General features: G+C 30.2%; 1 protein-coding gene across 2 annotated transcripts in view; it reads right to left on the bottom strand.

Moving 5' to 3' along the window:
* Positions 1-1,261: 1,261 nt before the first annotated feature.
* Positions 1,262-21,135, bottom strand: part of Glut1 (Glucose transporter 1) — a 38,092-nt gene continuing 18,218 nt past the window's right edge. Inside the window, exons 8-13 of one of the 2 annotated variants that reach the window (XM_089598377.1) lie at positions 20,160-20,384; positions 18,762-18,909; positions 15,318-15,360; positions 8,047-8,144; positions 7,087-7,117; positions 1,262-1,677 (exon numbers count right to left, since the gene is read on the bottom strand). In XM_089598377.1, the coding sequence (XP_089454503.1) occupies positions 1,539-1,677; positions 7,087-7,117; positions 8,047-8,144; positions 15,318-15,360; positions 18,762-18,909; positions 20,160-20,384 (684 nt within the window). In that variant the 3' untranslated portion in view covers positions 1,262-1,538. The remainder of the gene's footprint in view (positions 1,678-7,086; positions 7,118-8,046; positions 8,145-15,317; positions 15,361-18,761; positions 18,910-20,159; positions 20,385-21,135) is intronic. The other variant, XM_089598376.1, reaches the window with a different exon arrangement.

Below are 21,135 nucleotides of genomic sequence, written 5' to 3'. Positions count from 1 at the left end.
TTTCAAAATTTGTTACTGACTAGAGTAAAAAAAAGTGAAAGTAAAAAGTCAAAGTAAATAATTCTAATGTACCAAGTTGGTGAAGGAATCGGAAACCTCCCATTACACCCTCAATTCTATACATTCTCCTTCAACCCGTCATTTCTTACTGATATTGAAATATATTATCATTATTACTGTTATTTATTTATTTTTTTTTTTTAAATACTTCAAACTCACAGCTATCTAATTTATATTAGAATAATGCGCAAATCACATGAGATCGTTGCGCCAAAATGTATGTATATATAATGCAACACACATGTGTATATATATTTATATATCCCTGGTTTACAAAAGTCGTCGCTGACTAGATCCAATATATTTATGTCATATATATGTGTACATATATATGTATAATTATAAATGAGCGCTTACAAAAAGTCAACGCCGAAACGTCTGTATAGTTGAACATACAATCGTCACCCCAATTGTTTTGTATCTATATATCATTTTTCTCTTTGTCTCTTTTATTTCTATGCTAACTCGTTCAGTAATTATGTGTTTGGCATTATTCTTGAGTTCGAAATGTATGTATTAAATAGACCTTAGATTATTCTAATATTTCCGAACAGTAGGCACTGACCAATTACTGCATAATATTTACTCGTTATTCCAAGCTCTCTAGCTTACATTGCTTTTGATTGAATACTGTTTCTTCTTTTCTTTACTTTTTTTTTATTTTTTTTCTTTTTAACAATTTAATTTCTTGAGTATTATGTGAAATCTCAATAATAGTAATTAAAATAAAAGTTTTTTTTTTTGCTTTTCAATTTTTTTCTTTTTTTTGTTTTTTTCATTAGTTCAAACTAACAGAAAAAAGAATTCTACCAAATTTACAAAATGATCGGTGATTCGCTCTGACGATAGCAAAAAAACCATATTCTTCATTCTCAGTCTTTTTTTTTAATTATAATAGTATCAAATTTCTTCAACCTTATTTTTTCGAATGGACAAAAGAAAAGTTAGCTACCAAAATTGTCCGTCGCTCGATCACCTAAAAATTTTATCATCAATTGCACGACCACGCCACTTGTTGAAAAAATCGAAAAACCAATACCGATTATCACAAAAACATCGAACACTCATCGCAACGAACAACCCTCCCGGATTAAAAAAAATTTAACTTTATCCTAAAAGTAATACCACCAAGTACGTATATTATGCACAAACGATAAAGAACGCAATTCCACATCCAACAAAACAGCAGACAATCCGCACACACGTAGGTGCAACACCAGTTGAAATGCAGCGTTCAGCGCGAGATGAGCAGCATCGGAGGTGGCGAGCCCGGGGGTGGATACGCCGCGTAGCAGTGACAGCCATCCCGGTGTCTGCGCAACGTGGCGACGACAGTTTGCCGGTGGCGGTCGGAGTCGACTGTGGCAAAGTAGCGGTGATCCGGTAACTCCTGGCGGCAGTAGTCGAGGCAGGCGCGGGCCCGATCGGCTAGGAGCCGGCCGAGCCGGGCCTCGAGGCCCAGGACGAGCCGGAGCGCATTAAGAGGACGAGTTCCCCAGTGTCAGACAGCGCTGTTCGGAAAGCGTGGCGGGGGAAGCGGGGGCGGTGGCCTCTCCGGTTGAGCGGGACGAGCGCCGGCTGTGGTAGAAGAGGCTTCGGAGCCAGCTGCAAAGACAACTGCAAGGGGGACAAAGAAAACGAGACCAAATGTGATTTTCGAGGGATGGTGTGGGCCCTGAGCGAGGCTCGTTGCTTTTTTTTTTTTTTTTTTTCCTTTGTGTACGGTTGTGTGTCTATATCTACAAATTAAAATACCAGGGAGGTCCTTGCGCCGTCGTAACAAGGCGCAGGGCATCCATGGAAATAAAGCTGTGTTATTCCTACAGAATGGCTCACCTTTGGTTTTTTTTTTCTTTTTTTAATCGAGTTGAGCTGAATTATAATTTTCGTTTGACCGTTCTTTTAGGGACCTTTGAGTGTAATATATCTTACCGACCGTGTACTAAATTTTTTTCGATAAAATAATAATTGCAATTTCAAATAAAACTCAAGTGATATGCTTCGTTAGCGTAGGACCTGTATCCATGAGAAGAGTCCGAAGTTTTTAAAAGGCTTGCAAAAATAATTTGAGAACTTAGATTTTTGGTACTTACTTCCAAAACAAAGTGTTTCAATAGCCTTGTGATCATCAGGATTGAATGTGATTTAACAATCAATACAAAATAAATATTTACTGGCGGTAAGATAGTTCACTCTTTAAAGGTCAACAACTTATGTCCCCCTTAAGACCATTTGTTACATTTGCAGAAGATTACACGTTACCAAGTACCTCATTTTTAATAGTTTTAATAGATTACTTAAAAAAATATTTCTACTGTTTCGTATAATGATGGGAACAAGATACACAGCCGATATTCAAATCAATCAAGCTGAACCCTATCGTAGACATTAAAAAATGAAGTCAAAAGAGACTAGCTCTTAGTTTTACATGAAATAAAATTTATTAACCGTAGTTCACTGAAACTAATGAAAATGAAGTAGTTGGTGAGTAAAAAACTTCCGCTGATGTACTGAATGCTCTTAAAACGGTAATTTAATTAATTTATGTTATTCCAATCAAATGTGTTATTCGTGAAGGAATAGGATTGAGATTTTCGCACTAGTGGTATAGGTTGACATGGCATGCTTATTAAATATTACAATCATATTACAACACTTATTGTATGGCTGGTTGGATATTGATCTATTTTTTGGAACCTGTCGGTTTTTTTTATATTACATTGTTTAATTTATTAAAAATAAAAATTTATAAATTTAAGAAAATCCCAATAGGTACATAGCTCATTCATATGTTTTTAAGTAAGCCGAACGAGATTAAGTAGAATAAGTCAAGATTACGTCAGACAATAATACTTGCCGAAAAATGTCAAAAGAAGGAATTTTATTTTGTCTTTAACTATTTGCTCATAGAAACTAAGCAGATTTCTAAATAATAATATTTGATTTGTAATTATAGAAGTGGGATAAGTAAAATTAGCCAATAAACAACATGATGGCGTTTTTTCATACAATTAAATATTTGACAACCTGAAATATTTGTATTTTTTTTTCATGGTTCATCTATTATGTAAATTTGAACTTTTCCAAACAATTCACGGAATAAAAATATATGAATTTCTTTTTCAAGATAAAAAATAAGATATAACTCAAAAGTCGCTGGAGAGGATTTTAAGCGCTAACTTGGTAATAATCTTTATCTACTGAGTCTCGCTCATCTACTGCATCTCGAAATTATCTTGTTGAGAAAATTTCCTAGTTTAAAACACAGTGTATTTTATAGAGCTCCCGTGACTCTTTTTGATGTTACTACATTTAGGAGACAATGAAGCATTTACACATGAAATTATTTAATATTTTTTTGAGCGATAATAATAAGTATATAATTGTTGATTACGTAAAAAGCAATTAAGTTTTTGATAATCAAGCTTTTGTATTCTTTTTTTTCAGGTTCCAAAAATAAACAGTGCATCGTACAGTTAACATTAAACATGTAATAATTCATTAACTCACAAGTTTTAAAGGTTTCATGCACTTTTCTGTTATAATAAAATAGTTGCTTTTCTAATCGTGGAATATGCAATATACAAGCAGCTCTTACTTAAAGCATTTTTTTCAATCGGTACCAATTCATGTACGTAATATTAGAAATTTTATTTTTACTCGGATACATCATACAACAGCGCTAGCAAAAAATAATGAATTTAAGTATACTTATGAGCTAAGTATTTCAAGAGCAATAACAATAACAACAACAACAATAATAATAACAACAACAACAATAATAACAACAACAATAATAACAATAATACTAAACTTGTTGGATATGCTTTGGCTGCAACAAAAGGATAATTTGTAATTTTTTAACAGGGGTAGGGAGGTAGGTTAGTTGGGTGGAAAAAAAGGGATGCACAGAGCTGACTACAGCATATATGTAAAGTTGCAGCAGTTAAAGTAGCAGCGATGCGTATTAGATGACCGCAGAACGAGCGATAACAACGGCGACGATGACAATGCGACTCACAAGACGACATCCAGCATTGGTAACAGCAGCGGCGGTCATGCATATATACGTGCGAACGTTAGATAATAGAGACAGGTATGGAAAAGGAGGATGGAATACTTGAGACATGAGGATAGCTGGCGCATGCATTCCTGCAACACGAGACACGTTGGCGAGCGCCGAGAGGATACTTTCGACGTACGCGAGACAGAGAGGGAGAGAGAGACATCCCTAGAACTCTACGTACGTATACCTAAAAAAAAAGAAAAAGAAGACATTGGTCAGGAGCTACACGATACTGATGCCAGACAACTTGAGGACTGTGCAGTCGTCAAGAATGGTGGTATATTAATTGGTTGTAAATTATTGTAAGCGTAAAACAAATAAAACACCGTAAGCTTTCTTCTTTTCTTTCTTTTTGTTTTTTTCTCTGTGACCTGCTCCTGTTGCGTCTCCTGTCTGACGTTTGCTGATTGTGTGGGTCGTTTCACGAAAAATTTTTCGCTTTAATGGATGGAATGGAACTTCCAAATTTAGTGCTTACAATTTTTTCTAAGTCATTTAGGGTCTAGGAAAGGTGGAAGCTGGTTTTTTGATGCATTTAAACTGAATCTCGTATGTGAGTACCCAAATGGGATTGTAGTTTATTCATTTTTAAATTTTCGATGTAGATACAATGAAAAACAAATTATCTGGTTTTCTTAATTAATTGAAAAGTCTTACGCCAATAGTTTTTCAATACTGAAAAATAAAAAAAATTAGAAAACTAAATGTATAATTAGTTATTTTAGCCTTTTTTTAATTTTTCAATTTAATTTTTAGTTTAAAAACATATACCATAACATAAAAATTATAAAGAGCGTTCTAAATGTCTGAGATGTGTAATGAAAAACTTTTCGTGGAACAACCCAGGAGTGTGAGTCATAAAAATGTGTGCGTGTGTGTGTGTATATATATCTGTATAATAGTGTAAAAATTTTCAAAGATAAATACAAAAGTAGTCAATAGAATAATAGATCTTAATGTATGCAAAAAGCTATTTATGTACTGCGTACCATTAAGCTCATGATGCACATAAATTTTGTTTCGTATAATTGCTGGTGAGTAATGTCTTATATTGCATGAGACGGGTGATCTCGCACGTCTAAGAAATACAAGTTTTTCGTCGTATCTGCATCTCTGACCTACTAATATGCGTATTTGATCATCAAAATGTATGCTTGATTTAATGGAGCAGTGCTAGTTTGGTGAAGAGTCAGTGGAAAAAGTCGAGCGCATGTGTATGTATAAATCTGGTGTCAGAAGTGACCGTTAAATAAACTTATGAAAAAAAGTGTACGGTCGGCGATTATGCTGATTAACTGTGAAGACAAGTATGTACACGCACACCTTAAAATTACACGTGAGAATCGAGAAAACGTGTATTATACAGTAGGAGTTGTGAAAATGTGTTGAATAAAAAAAAAAAAAGAAGAGTACGTATATTGAAGACGCGCGAGCGTATTACCCTTCATCAACTTATCTCACGGCCTTCTATTTCCTCTCATGTATCATTTTTGTCCTGTTTTAATTCGACTTTTGATTATCTATCTTCTTTTTCGACACGATGTCCTCCTTTTTTTTAATTACTTTTGTCATTCCTTCCTTCTGCTCCTTCTCCTTGGTATTCTGGTTCTTCCAGCTGACATTCCTGTTTTCACGAGTAACCTAGTGCTGTGGCTTCCTAATGTGAGCGTGTGGTTGTTGCGTTGTCGTTGTTTAAGGCCGTATACCACTTAGCGAGCCTTTTGTTACGATTATTTCTCTTATGTTCAGTTTCAGTAGTACAGGTACGAGTATGGGCGGACGTGGAACGGCTATCTACGTAACGCGTGAATGAATGTGGTGGCTGCACGTGGATGCTGAGCATATTTTGGTGAAGTTTGTGGAGGAGCAATGGTGGGATTCGAGACGGTGGCATTACGTGTGAGTGGAGTATGCGTGTACGATGTGTCTGTATGGTCACAATGAAAATAGTTGCACTTGGACAAGTCCAAAGAAAATCAGGGGGTGTGGAAATTGTGTAACGAGACAAATGAACGAAGGGACGTGGTGAGAAATGTATCTTTTTGTTTGTATGCGTAGACTGCTCTGATCATATCTGATGTATATCGTAATGAAAAAAATAAATAAATAGAAATAACCATTAACAAAATTATATGTATATGATTGTACCTAACTTGAGATCAATTTAATTGATTGTATGATAATTATTGTTCTGACTTTATAATGTTCACCCCTTAGCTGTGGCTCTGAATAATTGAGACGATTTTATAATATTAAAACTGAAAACTGTTTTGGAAAATTGTTATACTGAAATATTATCAAATAATACCTTATTTTTGTATCACATACAAAAAGTGATTCATGATTTGGACATTGACTTATTGTTGATTAAAAAATAATGATTATAATGTAGCTATAGTGTGTTGCGTATTATAGAAATTTTTTTGATAATTGTTTGTAACCTAAACTTTAGATGTGAAAAAATTGAAAAAATTTTAATAATTGCCATGTGGATAATGTTGGACCATATTAAATGGAAACATATATAAGAAGCAACAACAAGCTTTGATTTTCATTCATATATTTATCTCACAATCATGAATAATAAAATCAAATAAACATCCTTATGATATTTAACAGAAAGACATTGGTAACTTCAATCATCTACTGCATATTCAGTCATTTAATTCATTACCAATTATAGTCAATGTAAGACTTTTTTTGTTGTATTCAAATAATTTTTTTATTTCTTCTACATCAAGATTACTTTATAAAATCAAAATTTCTTATCTCTGTTAACGACTACAAATGTCAGTAGAACTATATCATAATGTAAAACATTTTGCTCATGTCTAAACTAATCAATATATAACATTAAACATTTCACTGTTCAAATTTTTTCTGTTATAAGTATGGGATATAAAATTTTATTTAAAAACTCTTACATTGACGATAAAAATGATTACTTCACATGTACCTACTTTGGGTTACGTTCATACGTGGAAGGAAAGTCTGCAAATAAAAGGAAAATTATGACATTACAGAGAAACTACGAGTTGACAATCGACGTACAGATATAACAATGATTCCATGCGTTATTACAGGACTGATAAAGTAATTTAATCTTCAGATTATTTGTAGTTTTCACGTATTTTAGACTAGTGTCAGATAAGTTGAAAAAATTAAAAAATGAGTTGTTAAAAATAAAGTTGTCGATTGATGTATTTATTTATTTTGGTTAGGACATAACCATGCTAATACCTGATTTATTGAATAATTATAGTACTTTTCAATGATTTCTAATTGAAATTTTTATAAAATCCTTGTATTTATTTTGAAAGAACCAGTCTATGATCAGTGTGAGTATAAAGTAGAGCAAAAAATGAAGGAACAGTTTTTAAGTATATTAATTTTTTTACTTAACTCTATAAGTTCTTCAGTGACATTTCGTGAAAACACAATGGAAGAAAAATGAGTAAAGAAATCATTTTAAATAGTTGATTTTTTAAATAATTTTTAAGTAAAGTTGGAAAAATTGTTAATATAAGTAACGATGTACTAGTACAATACATTTTTAATACATTTTTATATGTATAATAAAGGCCACATAAATTTTTATTATATAACTGTCACTATTGTGAAAGGGCATTAACACACTTGTTTGAAAATTTTAAATAAAAATATCAATCGTGATTTGTATGATGGTTGCTCTTAAATGTATCAAAATAAATGAAATATTGTTGAAATAATGCTGTGATGAAATCAAAAGTGATAGTGGAACTTATGAACGAAAAATGATGTCAGTTTACTTAATAATATTTTGGGAAACTTGTTTAGCAAGAAAGTCATTGTCAGATATGAAGTGGTTACGATACGACACGACAAGATGCGATGTGTAGTCTTATTGGATCTGGAAGATTACGATATTTAGTGTGCCTTACATGTGTCTGGGCGTGGCTTCTCTTCGGCCACCATCAAAGCTGCACTCTCGGCTGGTGGTATGTGTCCCTCTAACGCATTCGTATAGTTTAGCACGCTCCTGGAAAATACCACGCCAAGCTATTTTTGTCTTCCTTTTTCCCAAATTGACACTCATTTTACTTCTTTTTAGTTATGATAGATTTTTGTGAATACAGTTACATTTACAAACAGTTTTAAAATTAATTTGTACAAAACGGTATTTGTTTTAGTATATATATAGGGTGGTCTATTAAATTATTTACAATTCATTCAATACTGTGTGCCTCGTATAGGGCTTATTGGAGAATTTTCTATCCATGCAACAATAGTTAAAGCAATAATACAAGATGTTTCGGTAGTTTTGAATTTTTTTGATTGAAATTTCAATTAAAAAATTCAATATTTTATCTATTCAGTGAAATCTAATGCAAAAAAAATCGGCCTTAAAACTTTTTTTTATTCAACCAAAGTGGAGTAACAATATTATGTTTGTGCAATCTGAAAATACAACATTCAACAAATGACTGGTATGATTATAATCATAGATCGTGAAAAAATTACATTACAGCAGGAATTAAGATCTATAAATTACTTCTTTTCATTTCTACTCATCCTAAATTACTTTACAAAAATTGATCTTTCGATATTATAATTCACGATTTTTCGATATGTTAAGAACTAATTATTGTATACAATCGTAGATTTCAATTGGCTAGATTTGAAAGAAAATATTTAAAAGAGAAAAAAAATTTACCAGTATTTATTATTTTCTCTCCAGAATCAATTGATGAAGTCATACTGACGATTAATTCAGACAGTGTTAAAATTTATTAACCCTTGTAATGAAGAAATTATTATAATTCAGTTTTTGTTTTTCAAGATTAATTACGTAATATAGTACCTTGTCTTCCAATACTGTTAGTTTTCACAGAAATTTTGGCAACTAGAGAACACAAGAAAGTTTCTCTACTCCACAGCCAGCTTATTGACCATTCTTAATGATATATATGCATGCTTTTAGTTTTTCGCACAAAATGTTACGGTTACAATAATCTAACGTTAATTTTTGTTAGTATTGAATAAATAAATGTGAATGGTCGTTTTGAAAATTTAGGCTTTAGATTGCAGTAGTACTATAAATATTATTGTAATATGTGGTTAAAAATAATTTCGAAGGAATGACATTACAATTTTTATAACATTAATTTATTTTTATTAAATGAGAGTATATACATAATTAACAGACGTAATTTTCTAAGGAAAGTACTTCAGGTTCAAATAAGAAGGCTTGTGTATTGTTTTAGTTGACATACTCGGCAGAATGTATTTTTGCCTGATTTCTTCCGTCTCTCCCTCCCAAAAAAAAAAATTTTTTAGTTTCTTACAGTCTCTAAAAAGTTAGAAAAACTCGTTTATTAACCTAAAATTTTTTTGGGGCTTACTTTTTTTTAATCAAATTTTTATCAAACATACGAATAATACTTTTAATTGAAAAAATTATGTTACAAATATTTGAAAATTAGAGATTTTTTACATCGTGTTGTTCAATTATACGTCAAAAATACATGTACACACGTTTCAAGTCCACATATTAAATATACAAAGTTAGAAAAAAATAATGTAGCGCGAAATTCTCGAGCTGCTACAGCACTTATTTTTTGTGACTTTAATAGCAATTTGCGCAAATATCTACAATAAACGTGCTTTGTAATAAGCGAATCAGAAAAAAGATCCTGCTTTAGGCCGAAAAATGCATGATGCTACGTAAGCCAACAATAAAAGTTATATAGTGTTTAAGTACAAGGACGTACTTGGTATTTTACCGAAAGCAGTTTTTTAAACCTGAAATACTTTATTATAAGGTCAAGAAATTAAAAAATAGATGACATCTTGACAGCAACATACAAAATATATGACATTAAAAAGTTTTTCGAAAAAACTTAGTATGTTCGCAATTACAGAGAGATCATCACGTTATTTGACTTTGTTACAACTAGTTTTAGTAGTTTCTTAAATACAAAATCAGTTCATATTAACTTTTTGTCATTTAATAAAATTTGGTACATTTCACAGTTTCATGACTTTTCAAATTTCTTATGTTATACGTCACTCGAATTTTTTTTGTCACTTATTATTAATTGTAGAAGAAACTATTAGTTTTCAAATACGATTTACATAAAACTTTTCATACCAACATGACGAATACAAACCACATGAATAGGAATTTTCAGTTAAACAAAGGAAAGTTTTTAATTCAAAAAGAATAATTACTTAAAATTTTTTTCATGTCTCTGTTAAGAATCTCGCAACTCTTCAAGTTGAATAATTGAAGTTAGATTTTTATAGTAAGAACAACATAGAATCTAATAAAATTATAAAAAACTTTAAGTATAAAGTTCTTTGATGATATACTGTTGTGTATATCTACTTTTATAGTCATAATTTATTTTTCCTACTTAGGAGATAACTTTTATCAACAATATAGTGTATAATACTTTTATTTTATCACATGTTTTTTTCTTCTATTTTTAAGTACAACATTTGATACAATACTGGTTTTACAAAATATCTATGAATTGTATAGATATATGAACCAGTAATTAATGTTTATTTTACGAATATAAAGAAGTTAGAAATATTAATCAGTGCTGATAAAGAATAAATTGTATAAAATACTATCTTCTAAAATAAAGAGTTTTTAGCGTGCTACAATTTATTGAAGTAATTATAAATTAATGTAATCGTTCATAACCAGGGTTTCAAAATTATTTGATGGTATATTTGGTTATCAGTTATTTATTTTTTGCTATTAGAGTGTATCATTATAATCATTTTTCAATATTGCTTGAATCAAACAGAAAAGCAATTATAAATAACTTTTCAAAATAAAATTTAAGCTTCTTATTAAATATTTCCACTAATATTATTATAAACAAATAATAGGCATACAACAAGAAAATCTCTGGAGAAGACTAATTAAGTTAATGAAGTACGTAAATGTTAAAAAATAGCGTGACTAACTGAATAAATTTAATAAATGATCGTATTATCAGTATACTGATATTTCTATAGAAATGATTTAAACATATTCAATTAAGTAATTAAGAAACTCCCAGCTTTGAATGACTCAGTTGTCTTGACAGTAATTTTTTTTATTTTTAATGTTTTACAACATAAGCACTAATTACAAATATTCACAACTTTATTACTTTTTTTTTTAATTGATCAAATAGTTGATTTTATGATAAAGTAAAAATACATTTAAAATAATATATAAAAAATGTACAAATATCTGTAATGCTTTTAAATATTGTAATGCAGATGTAATGGTTCTAAGAAGTGTATAAGACTTAGTTTGTGTATAAGTTATTCATTAATGTACAATAAAAATATTTTAATGATATGAAACATAAATTATGTCATTTAAAATACGTTTGATTAATAAATAAATGCGGACAGTAGAATATATTGTATTCAACCCATACAAAAAAAAACAATCATTAAAAGAAAAATAAAAAAAGAATATCCCTACTTAGTTGAACTACGCATGTAATACCATGGATAATAGTAAAGTTGCTTTTATGTTTCTTAATATCATTAAATCTATACCAAATTATTAATTTTCATTTATGATTGATTTTTTTTTTTTTTTTTTTTTTTGTAAAATTTATGTAGTACTTTATTACGTTTATGTAAAAAAGATTTATTATTTGGTACACAGATATAACACTATGAAATAAATAAAATAATATTTTGAACGAAAGTGTAGCGTACTAAAAGATATTATGTAATACATATAAAAAATTCGAATTTCGGCTGTTGCTATAAAAAAAGCATGTCTGTGTTTAACGAAAATCTGATTCATATGATTGTTTTAATTAACAAAATTAGTTATTTTGTATGAACCACTATTCTAAAGATTGATATAAAAATCTTCCATGATTTGGTTCATCAACATTGTAGACATGGTTTTATTTTAATTCTTGAGTAAGTTTTAGTAGATCTTAACTGTATGTAATATATATATATATATATATATATATATATATATATATATATATATTAACTGAATACTATGTATAGGCAATATACATATTTATACCAATATTCTTAACAACGTATGATTGTGTGTATGTATACATGTATGGAATATCACTGATATGGAATATTTATTCCCGTCACATTTGGTTATTGGTCAAGTCAAACAATTGGAAAAAAACATTAATTCTGAATTTCTTTTGATGCCTAAACATACATAATTTTTTCAAGGGTGAGAGTGAGCAATTAACGGTAGCGTGGGTATATTGTTGGCAGTAGTAGTATCTGATAGGACGGTCTCCCTGCTAGAATAAGTAGCAAAATCTTGATCCCTGTAATATAATAATGTTACACATAGCCATGAAGTGTCGAAACGGTCTTTCTAACGGGTGATTAATGTTTTGGCGTCTTGAGATTCGATTTATGGAAGAATGTAATGTTTGAACGGTGGATTATTCCTATTTTTATGTTATTTTTTATCAGAAGTCAGCCCCAATATATTTCACCGAATGTTTGAAGTGTTAGATTGATTGTTTTATGTTGTTGGTAAGTTTATATTATTAAAAGTAATTATAAAGTTACATTTCATAAGAGAACAATCAATAACCATAATGAAATATAATTATACACATAAAAAATATCAAATACATATAACTTAATGTGGTGATATGATGTCAAGAATTGTTGTGTACGTGTATTTAAAAGTACAACGAAAATTCAGGAATCCATAGAAACATAATTATTTTGTTACTTCGATTATAACGATTTGTTACTTCGAATGTGTTGATAAAATATAAATTAGATGTAAATAACGATTTCTAAAAACTGCAAAGACAATACAGCTTTTAATTAATAAAGTTACGAAAATTCATGTGGTTCTAAGATATTTCTATGCCTAGGTCTAGTATTAAGGAATCGCGTACCCTCAGAATATTTTTACTCTCAAAAATTGGAAACTCCATTGTTATTAAGTTTGTTAGAAACAAAAATTATTATCGACGTAACGAATGACAACTAATACACTATACACGTAGTAAGTCTCTAATTAACCTTTTTTTTTACACAGACCGTTCATAGGTAAATTTTTTTAAATTAAAAGTGTGTGTATGTATGTGTGATTTCGACTCGCGTATATGCAGTTTTGAGTCGACTCAGTTTGACGTATCCACGTCCTGTTGATACGACATTTGTGTAATCTACAATGTATATTTTCAGTACGTGTCGCGTAACCTATTTCAGCACCATCATAGACTTGTATAAAAAATATAAAAGAGAAACTAGAGCGATATCGTTTTTCATATAAAAGTAAGCAGCACCTACGCAACATGCAACTTGGCACAGCACTGTGACAGTCGCCATTAAATTCATGCCAGCTAGATTGACATGAAACGTTTTTGCTGGGGCTCTCAAATTATAATGTTGAGAGTTGACAGATAGAACAGACGGACAGAAAAGAGATACGAGAAGTTGTGAATGGAATGCCAAGTCTCTTCTCTCTTGTCCCTCCATCTGTTCGCTGACACTTATTGTCGAGTATAAAGTTATATTATGCAATACATGTGTATACTAAGTATACGTATAGGACTGAAGGAGCATGCTGTCATACGCAAAACTCCAATGAGATGAAATGGTGATCGGGGCTGTTATGTCCAAGAATTTATGCTGACTTCCAGCTAATAGCGCTTTTTTTGTGTTGTTCAGAATACATTTTCATTTTTTTTTTTTTTTTTTTTGACATACTTGTTGCATTCTAAATTATAACTGTAATAACGTCGAATAGATAATAACATGGATCGAAAGATTGTACCAAATTAATTGGGAGATCGATTTTTCAAATTTTTTGTAACATAAAAAGTTTACACATAAAGAAGTACTTTATACATGTTTAAAAACGAAAAAAAAAAAATTTAGGAAATGACGTGATTTATTTTCAGATTATCATTTAAAATATAAATTACATATTTATCGATTTGAAGAATAATCCTTATTGTTCTATTTCTTTCAAGGCCATGAAGGTTATTATTATTATTATAATTATTATTATTATTATTGTTATTAATAATAATCGAGAATTTGATATATTTTACGGCGAAGTAATTAAATCGGTAATTTTTTTTTTTTTTTAATATTCATACATATATTTTATAAATAACAGGATTTTTTTTACACAATAGCCCTGAGGTTTTCCAAAATTAGGGAAACTGTGAAATGTATTTTGGTAGAAAAAAAAATATGATGTATGATGAATATGAACTCTCTTACATATAATATTGGGATAGATGATACATGCATCCATAACATGATTTTTGAATGATGATTTCTCATTTTAAATGGCTTATATTACATTGGTTCGATGAATTTCAATGTCAAATATAAATATGATAATTACAAAGGGACGCGAATTATATACAAACTATTCAACACAACATGCCGTGTATAGCCATCATAAATTTCAGCCTGACGTAGAGCGAAAAACCGCTGCAGGAACACAGGATTATTTCCTAAGTTTTTTACCATGAGTATTTTTAATTACTGATGTTAAACTTTCGTTTCATTTAACATTAAACTTGTTTTTTGTTAACACATATATTCTTCAGCAAATCTTTATCTGACTTCTCTTGCTAATATACTTTCCTACTATTTTATTTACAACAATCCTCAATATTTAATCTTTATTTAGAAGGTCTATATTTGGTATTGGATTTTTCTACTTACTATTAAGTAGTCTTTTGTAAAAGGTACCGGGAGATAAAAATATATTCGACGATCTTGCAGTCTAATTAATACATGAGTGAATGTTTTGACATAATCAAAATTTTAAAGTGATTTAGAAAACAGCATGTAACATTACAGTAGTATTATTTGCATAGTGCAGTAAGGCTGGTGAAAAAATTAATTGAAGCGTACTTGCAATAGTATCTTAAAAAATAATCCTTTTAACGTGACCTTATCGTAAAGGATTTCTATTTAGCGGAAGTTTTTTAACAAAACATGCTTTGCAGGATCATATTGCATATATGATATTAATGATAGTAACAATACAAAAATCAATGTCAATGTTTATATGATTAATAATTGTGTATGTATTATCATCCTCATCAGTTAACAAAGCCAACGGCGTTTTGTTAAGAAATGTTAAAAAAAAAAAAAAAAAAAAAATGATAAATATAAATAAACAAATCAGAACACATAAAAAAGGTGTGTGCTGACTTACCCGTAAAGCCTGCTGTCCCGTAAGCTGCTCCTGCATTCCAAACAACATAAAAAGCGTGAGTTATTATTAACGTGATTAAGAAACACAAGTAAAGTGACAGTGAATTTGTGAGAGTAACATTTGTGATAAGCACAATCAATTAGTGTGGCATTACCTTTTAATATTTATTTATTTGTGTTGACAAAAAAATGTCTAAAGATGGACATGATTAATACGAAAGTACAAATAAAGAAAATCAATGGATAAACATTGGAAAAGTTATTTATTTTTAATTATTGCATGTCGTGTTGACTTACATTTTTTTTTTCTTTAAACAATTTTCGCAAAATTTTTTTTACCGAAAGTAGATAGTTTGTGCTGGCAGTAAGGTAATCCTTATGTTTATTACCGTAGATAATTTTATATCTGTACACAACATACTTACTCTTATCAATTTTTAACTTTGTTATACATTTGGAGAGAAAAAATACATTCTAATTATAACATCAAAATGACAGCATTCACTAAAAAATAAAATTACAACTAATACAACACATAGTAAAAAATATTTGGTCCCTAATAAAAAATTTTAATATGCTTTTAACGCTATTAATTTTTAAATAAAGTTCTAGTATCTATTCGGCGTAAAAAATATCTTACATATCAATTTTGTGCAGTTATCAGTTTTTGAAAGATGTAGATTGTGTTTCATTTGTATTGTTTTGTTAAGTATTTTACATCATTAAAGAATGCTGGAACATTCATATGTATAAGTGACAAATTTAAGTCAAAATTAATTTTGTTATTACAAATGTTTATTTTATAAGGGTAATAGCTTAGAGTATTATATTACAAAAGTTGCTTAATAGTGACGTGTTTATCTAATTAAAAACGAGTGAATTAAATTCACTGTTTTCTTATGTCATCATCTTTTAGTAAATATAAAAAAAATTTTAATTTAATTGTAAAAACTATTTTACAAATTTTTCAAATAAAACGTAAGCTGTACAATTAATTATTTTACATTGTACAAGGTTCTCGAACTGATAATTGACTTACAACAGTACAAAAAATAACTACAATAAACACTAACTTAAAAAAATGAGGTAATACTAAATGATAAAAGCTAAATTTACTACGACCAAATCTAATAAACTAAAATTCACTTGCTTAGTTAGTCACTACAACAAGTTTTAAAATAGATGTTGAAACTCGTATAAATTAAATACAATAATTTTATATTAAAAAAAAAAAAAATTCTCATGAAAATATCTAGATAAGTAAAACGTTTTCTACATTCGAGCATTTCTCATAAAATTATATGTGATACCAACAAAATAACTGAAAGATTTTTTCATTCCAATGTTGTGGAATTATACAGTTGATCAACGATTAAAAAAATACTTTTGTGCTCTAGTGACGCCATGTACTATATCTCAGCATGGGCGTAAAGTGTGACAAGGCCTTTCCACCTCTGTCAAGAAAATTATCGTTCGCGAAGTGCATGATTATACGAGGATAATCTGTCTAAATAAAATAAACCTAAAAGAGTATTTTTATCGCTGTATGCATATACTTTACCATGTAATTGCAATAATGTTGATAACTGCAATAATTATTTTATAAAAAAATATTAACAATGTCCTTGGCTCTTTTTTTTTGCATCATGCTTTTTTGTGTAATTGATATTCGCTTCCTGCAAATCACTGGAGGGAAGGACAGACACTAGGTGTCATTTTAACATATAATCTTATGAATTAGCACAATTCATCGGATAATAGTAGCCACTCTGGCTGATTTTAATTTCTATGATTTAATGTAAAAAAATGCAATAAAATGGGGGTAGCATCTGACTTGTACGAAGCGATGAAACAGGTTAGAGACTAATAATAACTTGAGCAATTTTAAGGTTTATCATAAAAAAATTAAGTGATTTCACAAAAAGTTGCTCTCTAGCTCAAATTTGAGTCCTTGTAGTCCTTAGCATTGGGAGCTCAATATGTTGATAGCTTGTGTAAAAGTGTATAGTATTTTAAAGACAAAAAAACATGGAAATCATTATTTTATAAATTAAAGAAGTTTTGGAAAGTAAAATAAGAAATTTTTTGTTGACATTTTCTACTTTTTGAAATTTATGTTTCATATTATAAGAAAAAATATTTTTCAGAATTTACCGATAAAATCATATCGAAATTATTATAATAATGTAATGTAATGTATTATGTAATAGAAAGCAAGTGTAGAAATTATTAATCAGTTTTGCGAGATTTCATCACTATTCTGCACCTGCAAATAAGTGGAATGTACCACCGGACTTGGGTATAAGAGCATCATTTTATAAAAATGTAATTTTAATTGACAAAATCCCAAAATCACCGGCACCGGACTTGGCCCTTGTCCTAATATAAAATATATAGAAAAAATAAGCAATGTCAAGCACAATATACCGGTAATCGAGAGTACTCCAATTTATTTGCAGAAGAGTAGATTGTATGAGAAATTTGCCAAAGTAACCATTGTTGAACTTTTGTACAGTTAATACAAACGACGCAACAAATAATCCAATTACTGCAGATGGCAGTACACTTGTGGGGACGTGAAGTCTCCAATTTTTCGCAGTATTTCAACAATAAATTGACTATATACATACATCCATGCGTACATTCACACATAAATACATCCATACATATATACATACATGTATAAATATATATGAATGCATACACAGAGGCACTGCCCACTTCACAAGCAAGTATTTTTTAATTTACGGCTATGTTAATAAATATATTTTTTCATTTTAAGAAGTAAGCCCGCTTCCCAAAATGAGAATTGCTATTCAATTTTTTTTTTCTTGAAGCTTTTTCTATACTATTGTTCGTTTATTAATTCTTTATGTATTTTTTTTTTTTATTTTTTATTTTTTTTTTATCATTTTTAAGTCCAAACCGGTCACTGTAAGGGACTTTTTTTAACATTCGTGTTATTTCTTTATTATCGCTTTCGGCGTTTTAATGCAGTCATAAGTATGCTCTTCTTTCAACGAAACATGAGCCGTACGACAAGGTGTTATGGACGAAGCCCTTCCATTTTCTGTATTGTAAAAGTAAAGAAAAACTCCTGACGCTTTAAAATGCTACATTACAAATACGTCTGTTTTTTTTACTCGCACACAGATTCACACAAACAACAAAATGAGAAAAAAATAAACGATATAATGCAATACAGTCGATAAAACGTAAAATGGATATTCATCAGTTGTACCTAAAAAGAAAAATAAAATTCTTGTGATTTGGTCGAAAATGCGTGCAATAAAATAATAAAACAAAATAATAATGTAACTAAACTAATAAGTAGCAGTAAGAATAGAAAGAGTCTTGGAGGGTTAATACTACAAAATTTTTATAAGAAAAAAAACGCTGAATCTAATTTTACAGATGTAATGTTAGTAATTTTATAAATGTACTCTTACGTACCGGCCATTAGTATGTCTGAATAATGCTAATATTTCTTCGAAGGTCTTGTTCTTGGTTTCAGGGACCTTCTTATACGTGAAGATCCAGAAAAACGCAAGGAATACACTGAACGGTAGGAACGTGTAGTTGTCGAGGTAAGTCTGTAAAACGTTTTTTTTTTTTTTTTTTTTTTTTTTTAGTATTTCATGCTGTTTTTACATGTAATTAATTTTGAGGCTAAAAAAAATGAAAAGGTCGTCTCAAGACACGACTGATTCACAAAAGCAGATTTTATATTTTGCAGAAAAAAAGTTGAACCACTTAAATAACTATTAGTTGTAGAGTAAAAAATTTTAAACCTAATACCAGGGTGATATAAGAATTTTTTGAGACTATTTAATGTAATTTAAATAAATATAAATAAACATAAAATCACCTACTTAATAAATTGTATGCAAGAACTTTATGGTTCAAATATGAAAAGAATCCACCAAAGGAAAAAATTTGAACCTTTTTTTCTACACGTTTCAAAGAATTCACGTTTTTACCACGACTTTTAAAGTAGACGTAGAAATGAATCGCTTATTAATTGAAAAAAAAAAAAAATAATAAAAATTATTCTTCTGGTAACAAAAGTATCAATCAGGCATTAAAACATTAAAAAATGAAGTCTTTTCCAGAAAGTTTTTCCACTTGCATAACTCTATTTTTTAGCACATCCAACTCGCTTCAAACAATTTTTGAAAATACCCCACGTTATTCTATGCTACCATAAAAAAAGGGCAAAGAATTTAGTTATTAACCAAGTTTAAATTTAAAAAAAGCAGGGGAAAAAATCTCATCAAAACCATAATTTTATTCACATAAAAGAAAAAATTAATTATTAAACTTGTAATAAGTATTGCTCGGTGAAATGGTTCAAATTTCAGCTCATACAATCTCCCCGAAAGTCAAAAGAGAGAAACAGTAAAAAATATTGTGTCACAGTCATAAAGTCCATTATTTTCACCCTAGTTTGCTGTTGCTCATGAAATACGCACATCACATTACCCCTGCATCGTTCAAACTTAAATTAGCTTGTACCAGATTCATCCAAATGTTATCCAAGAGAATCGTTGTTTCAAAAATTCAAAGAGGACACACACACGTGGGATACATCGCTTCGCTACTGTTGCTAAAGCATCTCGAGTGTATCATTAAAATTGCATGGTAACTGCGAAACTTGAACACGCAACATGGAGGGGATCACGTAAATATTTCCTCCAAACCAAATTTCGAGATACTTTTTACTGGAGCATTGGTTTGGGAGTATAAATTTGTTAAAAAATCACAGGTGTTGTGGGACGAAAAGAAAAAAATATTTTTTTTTAATGCCTCGTATTAATCTATGTATCACGTGAAAAAAGCTTACCTTCATGGTCGGGAAGATGATGCCAACGAAAAAGTTGGCCGTCCAATTGACGAGAACGGCGATGGACATGGCAGCCGGTCTTGGGCCCTGGGAGAACAGCTCGGCCGTGATCATCCAGGGTATCGAGCCCGGGCCCACGGCAAAGAACACGACGAAGCCGAGGATCGAGACGACCGCCAGGTATGACATCCAATCCGTCATTTCCTGTACGTAACCGAAAAACTCCTATCAGGCGAGTAGAATCGAGTTCTCCTTTCGTGAACCCAGTCGAAGGAGACTCGCGAGGTATTTGGCAATAAAAGGACTGGCATGTAAGTATTGCAAGAAAATACTTTTACGTCAACGATAAATCATAAATAAAGTGGCATGCGATGCATTGCTCAATCCTGTAGGAAATCATGCTCGATACCTCTCTTTATTTTTTTTACAAATATTCGAGTGATTTTTCGACAAGCACGTGATTCTTTTTTTCTTCATCACTATGTAAGTTTTAATAGATTTTTTCATGGATACGCGTACACGATTCCGTTTCCTCTATACCCAAGTCACCCGAATGATAAGAATATCAAAAATCGTCTCAACCAATGAGCTCGAATTAGAGATTTTTAGGTGTACAATGACATATACATATATATACCAATGTGTCGATGTAACAATCAATCAAGAGCCACCAATGGCATATAGATAAAGTGTTGAACGATAGAGCGTGGTTAGTAATTTATTGTTAAATTCAATTGCAATTATAAAGTAACTGAAGTTTCTGTTCGTGTTTTTAATTCGACAACTATCAATGGCTTAACGTAAACATTGTAAGGTACTGTATTGATACGAGATGATGCATTATGTTAGACGCTTGACAGTTCAATTACTAATCGCAACTTCTCTCCCATCACCATCCGCTCGTTATTAGTTTGTTAATCCCAAAGCCCCGAGTCATTGAGCTAGATGATTACACATATGGATGTTTTGTTTTTCT

The sequence above is a fragment of the Copidosoma floridanum genome, unplaced genomic scaffold, assembly GCF_036245765.1.
Source record: "Copidosoma floridanum isolate Cflo_tuat_1 unplaced genomic scaffold, Cflo_Japanese_pri ptg000006l, whole genome shotgun sequence".
In the NCBI taxonomy this organism is placed as follows: Eukaryota; Metazoa; Arthropoda; class Insecta; order Hymenoptera; family Encyrtidae; genus Copidosoma; species Copidosoma floridanum.
This window is presented reverse-complemented; position numbering and strand designations above follow the sequence as displayed.